The 15,552-nt window shown below is 48.0% G+C and overlaps 1 protein-coding gene across 7 annotated transcripts in view; it reads left to right on the top strand.

The window, feature by feature from the left end:
• The window catches only part of WWOX (WW domain containing oxidoreductase), a 918,690-nt gene that overhangs the window by 586,969 nt on the left and 316,169 nt on the right, over nt 1–15,552 (top strand). Inside the window, exon 9 of one of the 7 annotated variants that reach the window (XM_081513869.1) lies at nt 9,539–9,696. The exons of 5 other annotated variants lie outside the window; for them this stretch is intronic. In XM_081513869.1, coding sequence (XP_081369995.1) covers nt 9,539–9,583 — 45 coding nt within the window. In that variant the 3' untranslated portion in view covers nt 9,584–9,696. Of the gene's footprint in view, nt 1–9,538; nt 9,697–15,552 lie in introns of those variants that run through there. One more of the 7 variants, XM_081513871.1, reaches the window with a different exon arrangement.

Below are 15,552 nucleotides of genomic sequence, written 5' to 3'. Positions count from 1 at the left end.
CAGAAGGAGCTGGAAAAAGAGAAAAGGAGGCTTGCACGTTGCTTGTAAATTGATGAATAAATTCTGTTAAGGAAAGATTGGATTCACATTCAATGTGGGAAACAGGGAAAGACCTTTTCTTGCACGCTGAGAAGTTTGAATACACTTTCAGGAGCTCTTCGTTATCTCAAATTAAATCTTAAATTGGGCTTGTGGTTCTCTGTGAATTAATACTCCGGCCTCTCAGCCCTGCTGCCGAGGTCATTCAAATCTAATGGCGGAAATGGTCGCAGGGTCAGCCCTTGGTCGGCGCTGTATAGAAGTGCCTTAATGATGCCCCGGACGTTTGCATTCTGCGGCTGGGTGGCTGGGCGGCGGGCACTAGGGTGGGGGAGGGGCTCGGCAATCGCATTATCATACAGGAGGCTCATGTGGATGAGGAAGTACAGAATCTCGGGCCATCCCACCATTCAGCACTGAAACAGAGGGCCGGTGTTTCCTGAAACAGGAAGATGTAAGCGAAGCCACCCTCACCTGCATGTTGCCCACGGTGACCCACATCTTGGGATGCCACAAAGGTGAGGGTCACCCATCCAGGTAATCACATACATCAATCCAGAGACAGTCGGTTCTTCGGACAGATGTGGAAAAAAGGCTTCCTCTGGGGCATAAACAGACCTTGTTTGGTAAAAACAGCCCTGGCCCCTGGTGTCAGGGAGTTTGCATAAATGTGTGCATATATCCCTGCAGATGTGTGCATTTCAGCACAGCTGAGAGCACGCTGGTGTGAAATATACGGCAACACCTACTTCTCAGTGGATTCCTTGACTTGGCCATTTCTCTCTGCCCTGGTCTTTCTTTGCTCCCTCAAGTGGAATTGTCAAGCACGCGTGATGCTGCCAACGTGCTCATTGGTGAAGTGGAAATAATAGGGCCCACTTTAGGAGGCTGGTGGGTCAGAGCAGTCAGTGACAGACAGTCGGCACGGAGTGGCGTCAGTGCAGCGTCAGACTTCACTGCGGGGTCTGCACGCGGCAGAGGTTGTGCTCTGTCCGTTGTTAGTACCTAAGTGTCTAATCACACTTGACACATAGTAGGACCTTAACGAATACACTGTGTTGTTATACATTAAATTGCTATATATAATTGGGAACAGAAATTTTTTTGGTATGTCACTTCCTTCTGTGCAAAGTGATTCCTCCATTTTACAGATGACAGCAGGGGGACCCGAGAGCTCCCGTTAAATACCTTTGTCAGGAGATTTGACCCCCAAGGCTGTTCTTTCAGGACCCCAGCCTGCCTCTCCATGGGGCTCTAGCAGATCGGTCTGCAGGAGCACGTCAGCATCGTTGAAAATGGTAAAGGATGGCCAGAATGGCTGATCTGCCAAAATGGTGAGCGCGGACACTAGTCAAGTGCTGGTGGGATGCCATACTCTGCAAAGAGGTTTACACAGTTACATCAGAACAGCCTTTGGAAGGGAAGTGTGACAGGCAAGCCCATTTTACAGATGAGTATGGAAAAGGCCGGTGGCATAAAGTCACTCAGAAGGTGGCAGAGCTGGGGTCTGGGTGACTCCAGGGCCAGGTGTATAATTTCCGAGACCCACCCCCATCATCCACATTTTCCTCCCAACCCCTCCGGCTCTGTTTTCCAGCAGGGAGACTCTAAGGTTTGCAAGGATCTGAAAGATGAGGTCTCAGAGAACAGGTGGAAACCACATCCGCCAGCCTGTGGTATTGTTTCAGGACGGGAGCCCGGCTTACCCTGCTTCCCTGTGAGGACTGGGCTCTGGGCGGATTTATCTGTCAGTGTGGGGCTGGGCTGGCTGACACGGTGGGGACAGTGGCAGTGGAAATCGTCAGGGCACAGAGGGGAATTAGCTCCTGGGTGTCCACAGGTGCAAATTGCTGCAGGCGTTGGCGACCGGGAGCCCTGGTGTCTCTATTAAATCCTCAGGCCATGAGGCCTTAATGACACCCCTGCCAACCACACAGGACGCAGCCAGTGGCAGCCGGGAAAGAGGCTGCCAGCTAATCTAATCTGAATGCCCCTCTGGGGTCCTAGGGACACCAAGGCCCGGCTCCTGCTCCCTGTCGCAGTGGCAAAGATGATGACAAGAGAGAGCTGTCCCCAGAGAGGACAGTGTGGATCCAGAGGCGAGGTCAGGGCTAGGATGCAGAAGCGGAAGTCATCCCTGTGTGTCAAGGAAGCCAGGGCTGAGAAGGAAGTGGGTAGTTAGGCAGACATCAGGGCCTCACCTGCCATGGACAGACTTCTGACATCATCACCATCACTGTGACCAGTAACTGCAACTCACAGGGTATCTGTAATGCTCCCAGCGTGACGTTTATCCTTGCTTACAATTATCCTTGGTGGTGGTGGTCTAGCTGCTCGGTTATACCCTGACTCTTTCGCGACCCCGTGGAGTGTAGCCCTCCGGGCTCCTCCATCCATGGAGTTCTCCAGGCAAGAATACTGGAGTGGGTTGCCATTTCCTTCTCCAGAGGATCTTCCCTACCCAGGGATCAAACCTGCATTTCCTGCATTGGCAGGTGGAGTTTTTACTGATGAACTACCTGGGAAGCCCAATTTATAACAATACATCATATTTATTCGGGTCCTGCTAAGTCGCGTCAGTCGTGTCCGACTCTGTGCGACCCCATAGACGGCAGCCCACCAGGCTCCCCCGTCCCTGGGATTCTCCAGGCAAGAGTACTGGAGTGGGTTGCCATTTCCTTCTCCAGGGCATGAAAGGGAAAAGTGAAAGTGGAGTCGCTCAGTCGTGTCCGACTCAGTGACCCCATGGACTGCAGCCCGCCAGGCTCCTCCGTCCATGGGATTTTCCAGGCAAGAGTACTGGAGTGGGGTGCCATATGTGCCAAACATGATTAGACAGTTATGTATCAATAATAAACACAATACAGTCTATGCTATGTGCCAAACCCTGCACTATTAATTCTGATACTATATTGTGTGCCATTCACGTGCCAGTGACTTTTTTTGTCTTCCATGTGGGATCTCAGTTCCCCGGTCAGGGACTGAACTCTTGCTCCCTGCGTTGGGAGCAAAAAGAATAGGCCCTGGTTATCTTTCATTAATTGCCTCTACCATTATTGTCTCTGATCCCCCAGCCTCTTAAGCAGGTACTGTTACTATTTCTGTTTTACAAATAAGCAAGCTGGAACTCAGTGCTGGATTTGAAACCAAGCGATGGAGGTGATGATACCTCTGTCCTTGGAGCAGCTTCTTCTGCATTCTGTACACACACTTCTCTTTAATCCTAAAATGTGGGTGTGGTTCTCCCCACTTCATATGTGAGGAAATCGAGAGCCCTGGAGGTAAAGGAGCTTGCTAGAGCTATCTAACATGAATTGCAAGACTGGATTGAAGCCCTTGGTTCTCCCCTGTCACCTTGCTACCCCAGGCTAGGAGGAGGCACAGAGGGTTGGCAAATGAGAGTCTGGCCTGATCCCAAAGGCTGGAAGGGCAGCTATTGCAAGGCTTCAAGAAGGCACAGGAGCGGGCCTGAAACTTGGTGCAACCAGGCCCAGGCTTGCTCATTTGGGAGAAGACGTGGGTTGAGCTTCCCTGGCAGCTCAGTCAGTAAAGAAAAAGTGAAAGTGAAAGTCTCTCAGTCGTGTCCAACCCTTTATGACCCCATGGACTAGACCCCATGGAATTCTCTAGGCAAGAATACTGGAGTGGGTAGCTGTTCCCTTCTCCAGGGGATCTTCCCAACCCAGGGATTGAACCCAAGTCTCCCGCATTGCAGGTGGATTCTTTACCAGCTGAGCCACCAGGGAAGCCCAAGAATACTGGAGTGGGTAGCCTATCCCTTCTCCAGTGAATCTTCAACCCAGGAATTGAACCGGGGTCTCCTGTATTGCAGGCGGATTCTTTAACTACTGAGCTATCAGGGAAGCCTGCAATGCAGGAGACCAGGGTTTGATCCCTGGGTCGGGAAGATCCCCTGAAGAAGGAAATGGAACTGACTCCAGAATTCTTGCTTGGAAAATCCCCTGGACAGAGGAGACTGGCAGACTACAGTCCACGGGGACACAAGAGTTGGACACAACTTAGCAACTAAACCACCACCATGGGTTGTGAGCCTCTGGACACCCCAGTGCAGAGGAAGGAGGCCAAGTACATATAATATATATATATATATATATACATATATATAATCTTAATATCTATTTGCTCTTAGAAAGTAACACAGCAGTCCGTCTCTCTCTCACACTCATATCTCCCCTGCCCCTCTGTGCCGTTTTGATTTTTAATTTTTTTCATTAAGAAAGTGGTAGCTGCTACCTGACTACTTTCACGGCTTCCTGACGAGGCCTGCAAAGGAGAGTAAACAAATTACCCATTACCAGGGAAGCCCCGTCTGCCCCCCTTCCCCCTCCAGGCAGATTCCCCGTGTCTTCTTTCACCTCCAGGAGATATCCTCCAAGGTCACTAAATTAAGCCTTCAGACAATCGAAAAATTGAATCTCAGTACGTCTATTTTCCTAACAAAATTTCCGCAGCGCCGATTGGGGCTGACAGGTGCGTCCGCACAGCTCTCCGCGCTGTTCAGGTCGATTTGGCCGGGCGGGACGGCATCAGCGTGTATTGGAGGGAACATGTGTGCGGCTCTGGGCCCCCTGGGAGTCCGCGCCTCACCCCCTCGGTGCTGCAAAGGACGCTTTCCTTCCGTTCGCAGAGCTGGCCGGCCTTTTCCTCTACTCCCGTCCCCACCCGCTGCAGCCTCCAGGTCAGGCGCTTCTTCTTCAGTTATTTATCGAAAGCGCTGTTGCAATCATTGCAAACACACTTAGGAGTATCTGGAATCCATGTTTTCCTTGCCAGCATTGACAGTACGGAAGTCTTCACCATCCTTGTCAGAGGGGACGGACAGGGTGTGATATCTGGGGAGTGGAGATCGGGTGAGAAGGAGGGGCTTTGTAGCTGCCGCGGCCTGGCTGCTGGAGAGGCCTGGAGAGATGAGAATCCGCCAGGAGGGGAAGGCTGCGGACCTCAACTCCCTGATGGCAAGCTCTGTGACTCTGGAGGTCACGACCCCCCATCCAGCCTCATGTCCTCCTCCTCAAGCAGTGTCCCAGCCAGTTCTTCCTACAGAGACTGCACATGCGCTCCTGGGGGTCTGGGACATCCCCTCGAGACACTGCGAGTGTCTTATCTTGAAAGCTCCAGGAAAAGTTTGCATTCCGCTCAGATTACCTGTGTCCATGTAAAGGCAAAAGTGAGGTTTTTCTTTGCTTGGCTGTGAGCAATGCTGATGCTCTAGGAAGATGCACTGTTTATCCTGTGGCTCAGAGTGCCCACTGGGTACCCAACGTGGGAATCCCAGTGCATGTCCCCAGCCACACAGTGCCAGCATCCATGACTGCCACGGTCGGAGTGGGCTGCCCACTAGGTGAGACCTCGGGCAGGTCATTTGAACTTCCTTGTCTTGAAGTTGTTTTGTTTTGTTTTTTCCCTATCTATGAAACCATGATCATAATGCTATCTACATGTTTGGGAGTATTGAGATCAAAAGAAAAAATTCTTAGAAAGCGTGAAACATCATCCCTGGGCATAATCAGTGCTCATTAAATGTTTGCAAAAATAACAATTGTTATCGTTACATCCAGAAGCTTTTAATGAGCACCTGTTGCTGTCCATTCCAAGCCCTAGAATGTAAACTTCCAGAAGATTCGGAAGCTGGTAGTGGGAGAGAACCACTCTTGACGGGTTCTGACGTTGTCGGGCCCTGTGTAATTCTGTTTCTTGAATGACCTTCCTCTTATCTTGGGTGGCTTCTGTTTTTCCTGGATTCATGTACTCATTCCTAGGTCTTTGTAGTAGTTGTCTGCTGCTGCTTAACACATTATCCCTAAAGCTTTATGGTTTAAAGCAATAAACATTTAATACCTTACAGTTTCTGTAGTTCAGACATGAGGGAGTAGCCTAGATAGATGGCTGTGTCTAGGGGTCTCTCGTCAAGTTTCGGTCAAGCTGTTGGCTGGGGCTGTGGTCGCTCAAGGCTTGGTGAGCTGTTGGTTTCACATCCAAACTGGCGCACACATGTGGCTGTGGGCAGGAGGACTCAGTCCTTCACCGTGTGGGCCGATGCTTGGTCTTCCTCAACATATGGCAATTGACCAGGTGGATGACCTCAGAGAGGGTGCAAGAGGAAGCTCCAGCGGCTTTCAGACACTGATCTCGGACATCGCACACAGTCAGACACTAAAACCTCACCTGCGTTCTAGTCACTGGAAGAGAGCCACTGAAGACTATGCTTAAGGAGAGGGGAAACTGACCCCGCTGTGCAGGGGCAGCTGTCCAGGAGCTCGTGGGCATGTTTTCACATGACCGCAATCTGCCACTTCTGTCCGCGGGGTCTCACGGCTCAGCCCTTGGCAGAGGCATGGAGTCCATAAGGAAATGCGTCTTCCCTCTGTGTCAGAGAAGGCATCGCCTCTTCTGGAGTGGCTGTGATGGGAGAGCGGACACCCCAAAGGACTCCGTCTGCAGCAGTGGGCTCACAGAGGCCAGCGTGAGAGCAGAGGTGGTCACTTCTGGGAGGGAGCCTTGAACTCCTTCAGTCGTATGCCTTCGAGAAGTTCTCCAAAGACAGATACTAGCCATTTATAATCATTACAGCAGTGGCTTTTGAAATCACCATTTGTATCTTAGTTTCACCGCTGAGAGTTAAGAAACTTGCCTTGAAAAGTCACTTCTTTGAATAGTGTGGTAGGTCCCCCATCATCAGACTCTTCATCTGAGCATTTGTGGGATACAGGAAACAAAGCGAGCGACGTCAGCATCGTTTCTCTCTCTCTCTGTTATACCATTCTCTCTGCTCACATTCTTCCTTATCCACTGCTTCTTACCCCAACACAGACCTGACTCTCACTTTTGCTGGATAGTCTGGCCATCTCCTTCTCTTCTCCTTGCCGCCTCTCCCTCACTCTGCTTTACCACAAGGAAAGATTAGGTTACGGTACCCACAACATGCAGTGTGGACCACTGGGTTATTATACCACCACTAGGCTCTACGCTCCTGTTTCTGATTTTCCTTTCTCTTCTGTTCCTTTGGGCTTCCCTGATAGCTCAGCTGGTAAAGAATCCGTCTGCAATGCAGGAGACCCCAGTTCGATTCCTGGTTCAGGAAGATCCGCTGGAGACGGGATCAGCTACCCACTCCAGTGTTCTTGGGCTTCCCTTGTAGTAGCTGGTAAAGAATCCGCCTGCAATTCAGGAGACCTGGGTTCGATCCCTGGGTTGCGAAGATCCCCTGGAGAAGGGAACGGCTACCAACCCCAGTATTCTGGCCTGGAGAATTTCATGGGCTGTATAGTCCATGGGGTCAGACACAACTGACCGCCTTTCACTTTCTTTTTCTGTTCCTTTACTGCCGACTGTGTTCCTTCCACCTGTGTGTTGCTGGTGCATGTGTAAGAATCCTGAATGCTTGTATGGTGCTTAGAGTTTTCACAGCAATTTCCTGAGCGTCATTTCCTCAAGGCATCCTCTATGAAATGGGGTGGGATGATACCCATTTTGCAGATGAGGATGCCAAGGCTTTTGGAGAATTAGAAAGTTACTGAGAATCACACGGCTGATAGGTGGAAGAGATCGCCTTCCAGCCAGGCCCTGCTGACTCATAGATTTTGTGCTTTTCTTAGCATAACATACAGGCAGACCTGTATGTACAAGTCTCTGAGGCCAGGTATTGTGTTTCATTCTGCTTTGTATCCCTTTGGCTTTGGCCAGCATTTCACGTGAACGAATGAACAAGTGAATGAATGAAGCCAAGCCATCCTTAGTCAAATCCAAATGCTGCTCACACACAGCCCTGAGGTTGGCCTCCGCGTGCACCTCAGTTATGGAAGGCTAGAAGTTGGTATTTTGGAGCCCCGTAAGATCAGGAACGTTGTGGCCTGAATGACAAAGAGATGCAGACACTTCCCTCTTCTCACAAGTGTCGTAAATCAGCATTGTGTGTGCTGAGCAGGGGCCTGTGTGTGGTGACCGCCGATACCAGGAGACCCGAAAGGCTGATCTGGGCCACTGGCCCCATCCACCCCTGGCCTGTGCTGAGTCTTCAGAATGTTGAAGTAAGGGGTTAGTTTATAAAGTGAGCCCCAGGAAGGCTTCCAGGACGCCCATACGTGTACCTCGTAAATCGGCACAAACTACACGTCTCTGTGCCCGTCAGCTCCCAGGCAGACCACCGTTCACTGAGAGGTGTGCGGGTTGCCATCCGGAGAAACACAGAAATGCCAAAAGCGAATCCTTGATGGGAGGCAGGTGTGCAGACGGGGAAGGAGGCTGGCAGGTGCAGCATGGGCTGGGATGTGGAACCCGGTTGCTGAGGATTCGTTAGGTAGAGTTTGGTAGAGGCTGGATTTCAGAAATCCTTCTTCTGTTATTGGATGTTCCTCCAGCTTCTAAATAGATTCAGGATTTTGTGTATGGCAGAAAATTTAAGGCCTGGAGGGGACACAGACAAAGAGGAAAGCTAACCTTGGTGTTTTGCATGTATCAAATGGCTAGTCTCATTTATCCACAACCAGTAATATTGGGAAATACATAAATATAATGGCTTAGTTTTTATTATTATCATGACTATTTGTAACAGGCATGTGTATATACTGCATTTGTCTGACTGATCACAACAACCTTTATTTCCAGTCTTTTCAAGGACTCAATCCTTTCAGGAGGTCTAGATATTGTTGTAAATGTGCCCATTTTACAGAAAAGGCAAGTGAAGCTCTAAAAATGAAGCCCAAGGGTGACTAGCTAATATATGGACTTGGGTCCGATTTATCTCTTTCCAGCTTTTATTTTTAATTCTCTCATTATTATAGGGGTCTTTGTGTTATTGAGAAAATAAGTACCAGCCTTCTAATAAAATGTCTCTGCCTAGTCAAATTATTTGATACTTCAATCTAACTTTTATTCTTTTATCTACTTGACATTCAAAGTGGTATGCAAAATACCCTTATAGTAAATAGAAACTTGAAACTTACATATTGGTAACTTATCAAATTCTCTTAAAGGGGCTCAGTCACAAAGATGACTTTAAAAGGGAAACATCCATTAAAATAAAAAGTGTCCACTGGCATGTATTAGTGAAGCAATTATAAATTGGTGGAGGTATGCTGGACATGGCGTGAAATCAAACTGTCTGAGCACTTAAAAATATTAACACAGTTGTTCATACACAGAGCAGCTTTGGACCTTACAGTAGTCTTATGGGCTAGACCACTTATTATAACTGCATCTCATAGAGGAAGAAACAAAGACGCTAAGTGACTTGTCTGAGAACACACAGCAGTTGGAGAATTCATCTTTTACTAGTCTTACATCTTGAAGAGTTAGACAAATGGGACTAGAAGCAGAAACTAACATGGAGAAAAAAAAAAAAAAAAACTATTGCCAAAATATAGCTAGGAGACACTTAGAAAAATCTGTTGGGCCTTGTTTAGTAAGAAAAGAGGCCAAATTCAAATCTTACTTAACTCATTCAGAGTACTTTGTTTTTTGTTTCTGACTTTCCACGAAGGCAGGGATCGCAGATGTATCGTCAAATATATTTGAGATGAATTAGAAGACAAGTAAAATGATGCACCTACCGAAGCGGACTTCTTCAAAGCCTCTCTGTCCTTGTTCCCCTCCCATGTATTTCAATTCCAAAATACACTGTGACATGAAAATTGTGTATTCAGATTGTTCTATTGATTGGTTGGGAAAGTGACCTTGTATGCACACATGAAAATGAAGAGATCTATATCACAAGGCCCCTTCTCTGCACAGAAGCAGGAATGACAGTGGACCATAGGCGTTTGCTTCACACCTGGGTTGATTCTCCCTTCTTGAAGGCTCTGAGACCTTGGAAAGAGCCCCCTGTGGGGCTGGGTGGGTGTGTCTATGTGAGGACCCCTGACAGAGGGCGAATGTGTGGACAGGCATCACATTAACATAGACGTGAAAAAGCCCCCAGCCCTAGCCGGAGAGAGGGGTCTTTCTTTGCAACTTGGACAAGCAGCTCCCATGGAACTGAATTCTTCTTTTTCTCATTTGCACAAGGGCACAATACCACAGGGACTTCCTGGTGACTCAGTGGGAAGGAATCCACCTGCCAATGCAGGAGATGTGGGTTTGATCCCTGGGTTGGGAAGATCCCCTGGAGAAGGGAATGGCAACCCACTCCAGTATTCTTGCCTGGAAAAATCCCATGGACAGAGAAGCCTAGTGAGCTACAGTCCATGAAGTCACAGAGGGTCAAACACAACTGAGCGGCTAAATGATAACAGCAACACAGTACACATGGACCCACCTGAACGAACTCTGGCTTAGAGCATCCTTGACTCTGGGAAGGAGGGATCCCGCCTCAGTATTTTCAGACACCTCTGCTCCCGGCATGTAATCATGCATACAGATTGGAAAGAAGGGGAGTGAGTATTATGAGCCTTATGAAGGCAGCGCCTCATTTAATCCTCAGAATGACCCTCCAGGTGGATGGCATTAGACTGCTTGCCTGGTACAGAAGGTGAGTAGCGGGCATGCATAGCAGCTCGCTTCAGATCAGGCAGCTGGTAAGTGGCAGCGATGAGGCTGGAACCCAAGATCTTGTATCTAAATTCAGACCAACTTAATTATTCTCTGCCTCCGAAGCCCCTGTGGTTTGGATTCCTAATCACAGGACTGAGATGAAATAGAATTTCTTAGCTGAGGGAGTCAGGCAGTAGATGGGCCTTTGCCAAGAACTTTTTTTTTTTCTTTTTAACCAGAGTCAGAGGTTAGCAGAAAGAGATGAAAGATGGATGGGGAAGCAGAGTAGAAGAGAGAAATGGAGGTTATTCTCCAAATGTAGAAGCTTCTTCATCCAGTGCCTTGAAAACCAGAGCCCAGATCATATCAATGAGAAGGTCCAGAACCGCAGATTGTTCTTTGCTGCTTAGGGAGGGAGAGAGGAGGAGAAGACAAAGCAACATGTAGAAACATTAAAAAACAAACAAACAGTGAACTGTATGTAGATGGCTTTTATTGGAACGGCCAGGCTGAACTGGAAGGCTTGCGCTGTGTAAAATGTCAGCTGCTCTTATCACGGTTCATGGAGATTACCTTTCAAGGTGAGTTTCATTACCGTTGCTTCCAACCCTTGGAGAAGTGGACGAGGCAGTGACTCCTTTATTTCCTAATCCTCGCCAGCAACTTGCCGCTTCCTCTGTGTTTTCTGTCATCCTAGATGATACCACATCAAGGCAATTCATGGCAGCAGTTGAACCAAAAGCAATTTAAGTCAGAAATGGACAAATATGGATGTCATTTATAAGGCTTGTTCAGAGGCCTCTGACATCACTCAAAGCCTGAACACTTCTCAGGACTGAGACACTTTTTTTTTTTTTATTCCCCCAGCAACGCAAGATTGGAGATTTAATACAGGCCGCTTAGTGAGGTGTCCGCATGGGTCTTGCCTAGAAACCATTTCTTGGGGGAAACGAGTATTTTGTATTATATGCTGAGATGGAGAGTGAGAAAAAGTGATTTGAAACCAAAGTGAGTTTCCCAAGGTGCATTTATACATATCACTTTGATTCACTTGCAGTAACACCATCGCTTCTCGGCCTTTGGGCTAAGATCGAGTGTATCTGCGTGACGACAGCTATAGGTCTCATGGACTTGGGCATGTCGCATATGTGTGGGCATGGTGGTTTGAGAGTTACCTTTCATTTAGTTAATTTCCATAACCAGTCTGCAGAAATAAAACCCATAAAGGCATGTAGTTTTGTCCCGACTTCACAGTTGAAGAAACTGAGTCTCAGAGCCCGCTCCAGCGCGCAGACACCTCCAGCTGGGAGAGGCCACTCCCTAAGGCTCCAAAGGTCTTTTTGAGCCACCTCACTCTGGTTTCTAGAGCACTCGACAAAACGAGAAGGCAGAAGCCCTGTTTTGGCCACAGTCTTTTCTCTCTGCATCTCGGGTTGTGGGGAAGCTGGTGGCTTGGGCGCCTCCTTGTCTAACTCTGTGGGGCTCTGCTCTGGACAGGAGTTTTCGTGGGTGATAGAGAAGGAACTGGGGCTACACGGTGGTCACCTGAAGAAAGCAAAGCTGGGTGTCATCCCAAGCGGGGGCGGCTAGTTCACGCCGAATGCCAGAAGCCCAGGGACATTAAACTCAGGACAGAAACACTTACCAAACGCCAGAGGATCAAGGATCACGTCTCAGGAAAAGCAAACACTGGCATTTCCCAGACATTGAATTGTTGAGACACCGCAAGAAACAGTTGAGTCTTTTTAATTTTTTTATTCGTTTATTTGGCTGTGCGAGGTCTTGGTTGCAGCACCTGAGATCTTCATCACTAGACACGGGCCCTCTAGTTGCAGTGTGCGGGCTCTCTAGCTGTGGCTCACAAGCTCATTTGCCCCACAGCTTGTGGGATCCTTGTTCCCCGAGCAGGGATCAAAGCTGGATGCTTAACCACTGGACCACCAGGCAGGCCCCACAGTTGACTCTTAAAATGGTGATGCTTTGCACACACACAAATATACACAAAATGTTTTCTTTGGCTGCAAAAGAACCATAGAAGAAAGGGAATTAAAAAAAAAGAATCAATCCCAAAAGGTTATGTGCTGCATGATTCCATTTACATAACAATCTTGAAAGGATAAAGTTACAGAAATGGGGAGGAGATTAGTAACTGCGGGGGTCAGGAGGAGCAGGGGTGGGAGGGCAGCAGGGGTGGCTGGTTGATCAAGGGCCACGAGAAGGATCCTGGTGGGGATGACAGCGGTTGGTACCTTGACCATCATCATGTCAGTTTCTTGGTTGTGATATAGTACAAGCTCATTCTGCCATGGTTATCTCTTAAGAAAAACCAAAAGTTTAACTTAAAAAAATGGCAGGAGCTTCCCTGGTGGCTCAGTGGTCAGGAGTCCTTCTGCCAGTGGGTTCTGCGTGGGTTTGATCCCTGGTCCAGGAAGACCCCACGCTCCACAGAGCGACTGAGCCTGGGCTCCAGAGCCCGGGAGCTGGTGCTCAGCAACAAGGAGCCACTGCAGCGAGAAGCCTGCGAATCACAGCTGGAGAGTAGCCTCCACTCGCCGCAACTAGAGAAAAGCCCACGCAGCAGTGAAGACCCAACACAGCCAAAAATAAACAAACAAATATATATATATATACACACACACATATATAGGGGGAAAAAAAAGAATCTTTCTCAAAAAAAAAGGTGGTGGAACATTTGGGAAAAATTCACCTATGAGCCCTCCACCTAGAAAGAGTCACCGTTTCTACTCTCGTCTCCCTCCTTCTCTCTCTCTCTGCTTCTTCCTCTTTCTGTCTGGAGGCTATGTTTAATCCTCCTGGTCTGGCATGGCTTTTGGTGAAAAGACAGCGTCGAGGTCCCCCTTCAAAGAAGCCAAGGGGCTATATGGATAAGAAATGGGTTCATGTTATGTGCAGAGCTGGCCACCTCCCCAACCCTCCTCCTGGTGCTAATAGGTGTTAAGAATTTGCCATAAATATTACTAATGGCTGTTAATTGAGCTGCATCCCAAGACTGTCAGTACATGTTTATTTTCCCATTTTAATTTCCCTGAGTTCCCACAGTTATTGGGGTAAGGCTGGCAGAATAAGATTAGGTTTGAGGGGGGCTGCCCATCTGCTTTGTCACCTCCATCCCTGGTTGATGTTCCTGCCAAGTGACATGTGTGGTTGGGGACAATCAAACAGAAATAAGGAAGAGGTGGGGGGATGTCTGGAAAGCCCCAGCTCCCAATCACCAGCTCTCCCCCCAGGTGTCTTTTGCATGACCTCCCAACTCCAGGCACTAGCTAAACCTCAAGGCAAATGCAAGCAAAAGAAAAAAACAAACCTACCTTAGTTTTCTTTCTGTTGTTGCTACTTATTAGCTGGGTGACTGGGGCAAGTCCCTTCACTCCTTCTTCCTGAGTCTCAGTTTCTTCATCTTGCAGCCGAGTTAGTAAGTTCCTAGGCATTTGGAAGTTTAGATGAGCTGACACATGTGGGCTTGCTTTGCAAATACACAGATTTGTGAATGAGTTAAATCATTATCATCATGGGATCCCATTGTCTACAGTGCCTCACAGCTGACTCCACTGTGCACTCAGGGAATATTTTGTTAGTATCGAACTCGGGTCTCCAGCATTGCAGGCAGATGCTTTACCATCTGAGCCACCAGGGAAGCCCGCAGAATAATTACCATTGCTAATCTGGACTGTTCATGTTCCTCACTGCGTGACCCTTTGTGAAACCTTGAACTGCTCCCTGCCGTACTTTTCTCATCTTGTTCTTATTTTAAAGAGAGACCCTTGTGTGGGTTAAGTGAGAGGAGGGGTAGGGTATAACACACAGTTAGGACTCAAGTACGTTTTTGGTTGACTCATTCAAGAGTCCACCAACCAGCTGGTGTACAGGAGCGCCTGGCCGTGCGGTGTGGTTGTAATGAAGAGGGATGATGACATAGCCTTCTTCTTTAAAGTGAGGGTATCATAAGAATTTTCATGTTAATTGTGTGTGGGGAGGGTAGGTTATGTTATTCATGAATTTCATTTCAGGACCTCAACGAGGAATTATAAAACATCTTTTTAAAAATAAGGGTCTTGGATTGCTGGGCTTCAGTGGAACTGATCTAATTAACCCCCAGACAGGGCCTGCAGACATGTAGGGGCCCCAGGTCTTCTCTTGGGGAGAAGAGATGCAAGAGTCACATTAGAAAGTTGAGGTGTCATTGGCATCTGCCCTCCAAGGTGGCCAGGAGAAGTGTGTCTTAATGTGGGATCAGAGTGAGCAGAGGTGTGTCTCGTAAGATAATCCAAGGGGAGTTGACTCTAAACGGAATTGAGGAAGGAGGAGAAAGAAGACAGAGCTGGAAGTGGGTGTTACAGGATCTAAGATGATTGGAAAAGATGCATGTCAAAAACAAGATGGGATAAAGCAGGCTTACAAGAACGTTTCACGCTACAAGAAAGAAGCAGAAACCTAGTATATAAAAATACACCCCTCCCACATACACACCCTTTCTTTCATGGGGTTGGTGATTGGAGAGGCAGTTTTTAACAAGGCTGGCTGTTTCACCATAGCTGTAAGGAACAAAATCCTACAGCTCCTGCACTCACATTTGAGCCTTTGCTTTTGGCAATCATTCCTCTTTTTCATTTTTTTTGGCACTCTAGAAAAGTTTCCATAAATAGTGCATTTAATGGAGTGTGTCCCTTTATGACTGTCAGCTACCATAACAGTAGAAGGAAATTCAATAAAAGCTAAGATTGGAATATAGAAGGTTCACCATTCCACACCCTTCATGAACTTGTACCTCTAGTCTGTTTTGCTTGGTAGAGTTGGAAAGCCAAGGGCTCTTTCCTCCATTGCTCACTCAAGAATGCCCAGCTCAGGGGCTGAGATTTGCCCGTGCTTTTGGACATTAGCAACCTTTGCATGCAGCAAACCCATGAACTAAATGTGGTTCTCTGCTATGGGTTAATTGGGAGTCCCTTGCTCAACCCGAGAGGGGAATCCAGACTAAAGGAGGAAATGAAAATAAAAAGGCATAAA

Source organism: Giraffa tippelskirchi, chromosome 7, assembly GCF_054371585.1.
Source record: "Giraffa tippelskirchi isolate mGirTip1 chromosome 7, T2T-mGirTip1v1.2.pri, whole genome shotgun sequence".
Lineage (NCBI taxonomy): Eukaryota > Metazoa > Chordata > Mammalia > Artiodactyla > Giraffidae > Giraffa > Giraffa tippelskirchi.
The sequence above is the reverse complement of the archived record's forward strand: the minus strand, read 5'-3'. Positions and strand labels throughout refer to the sequence as shown.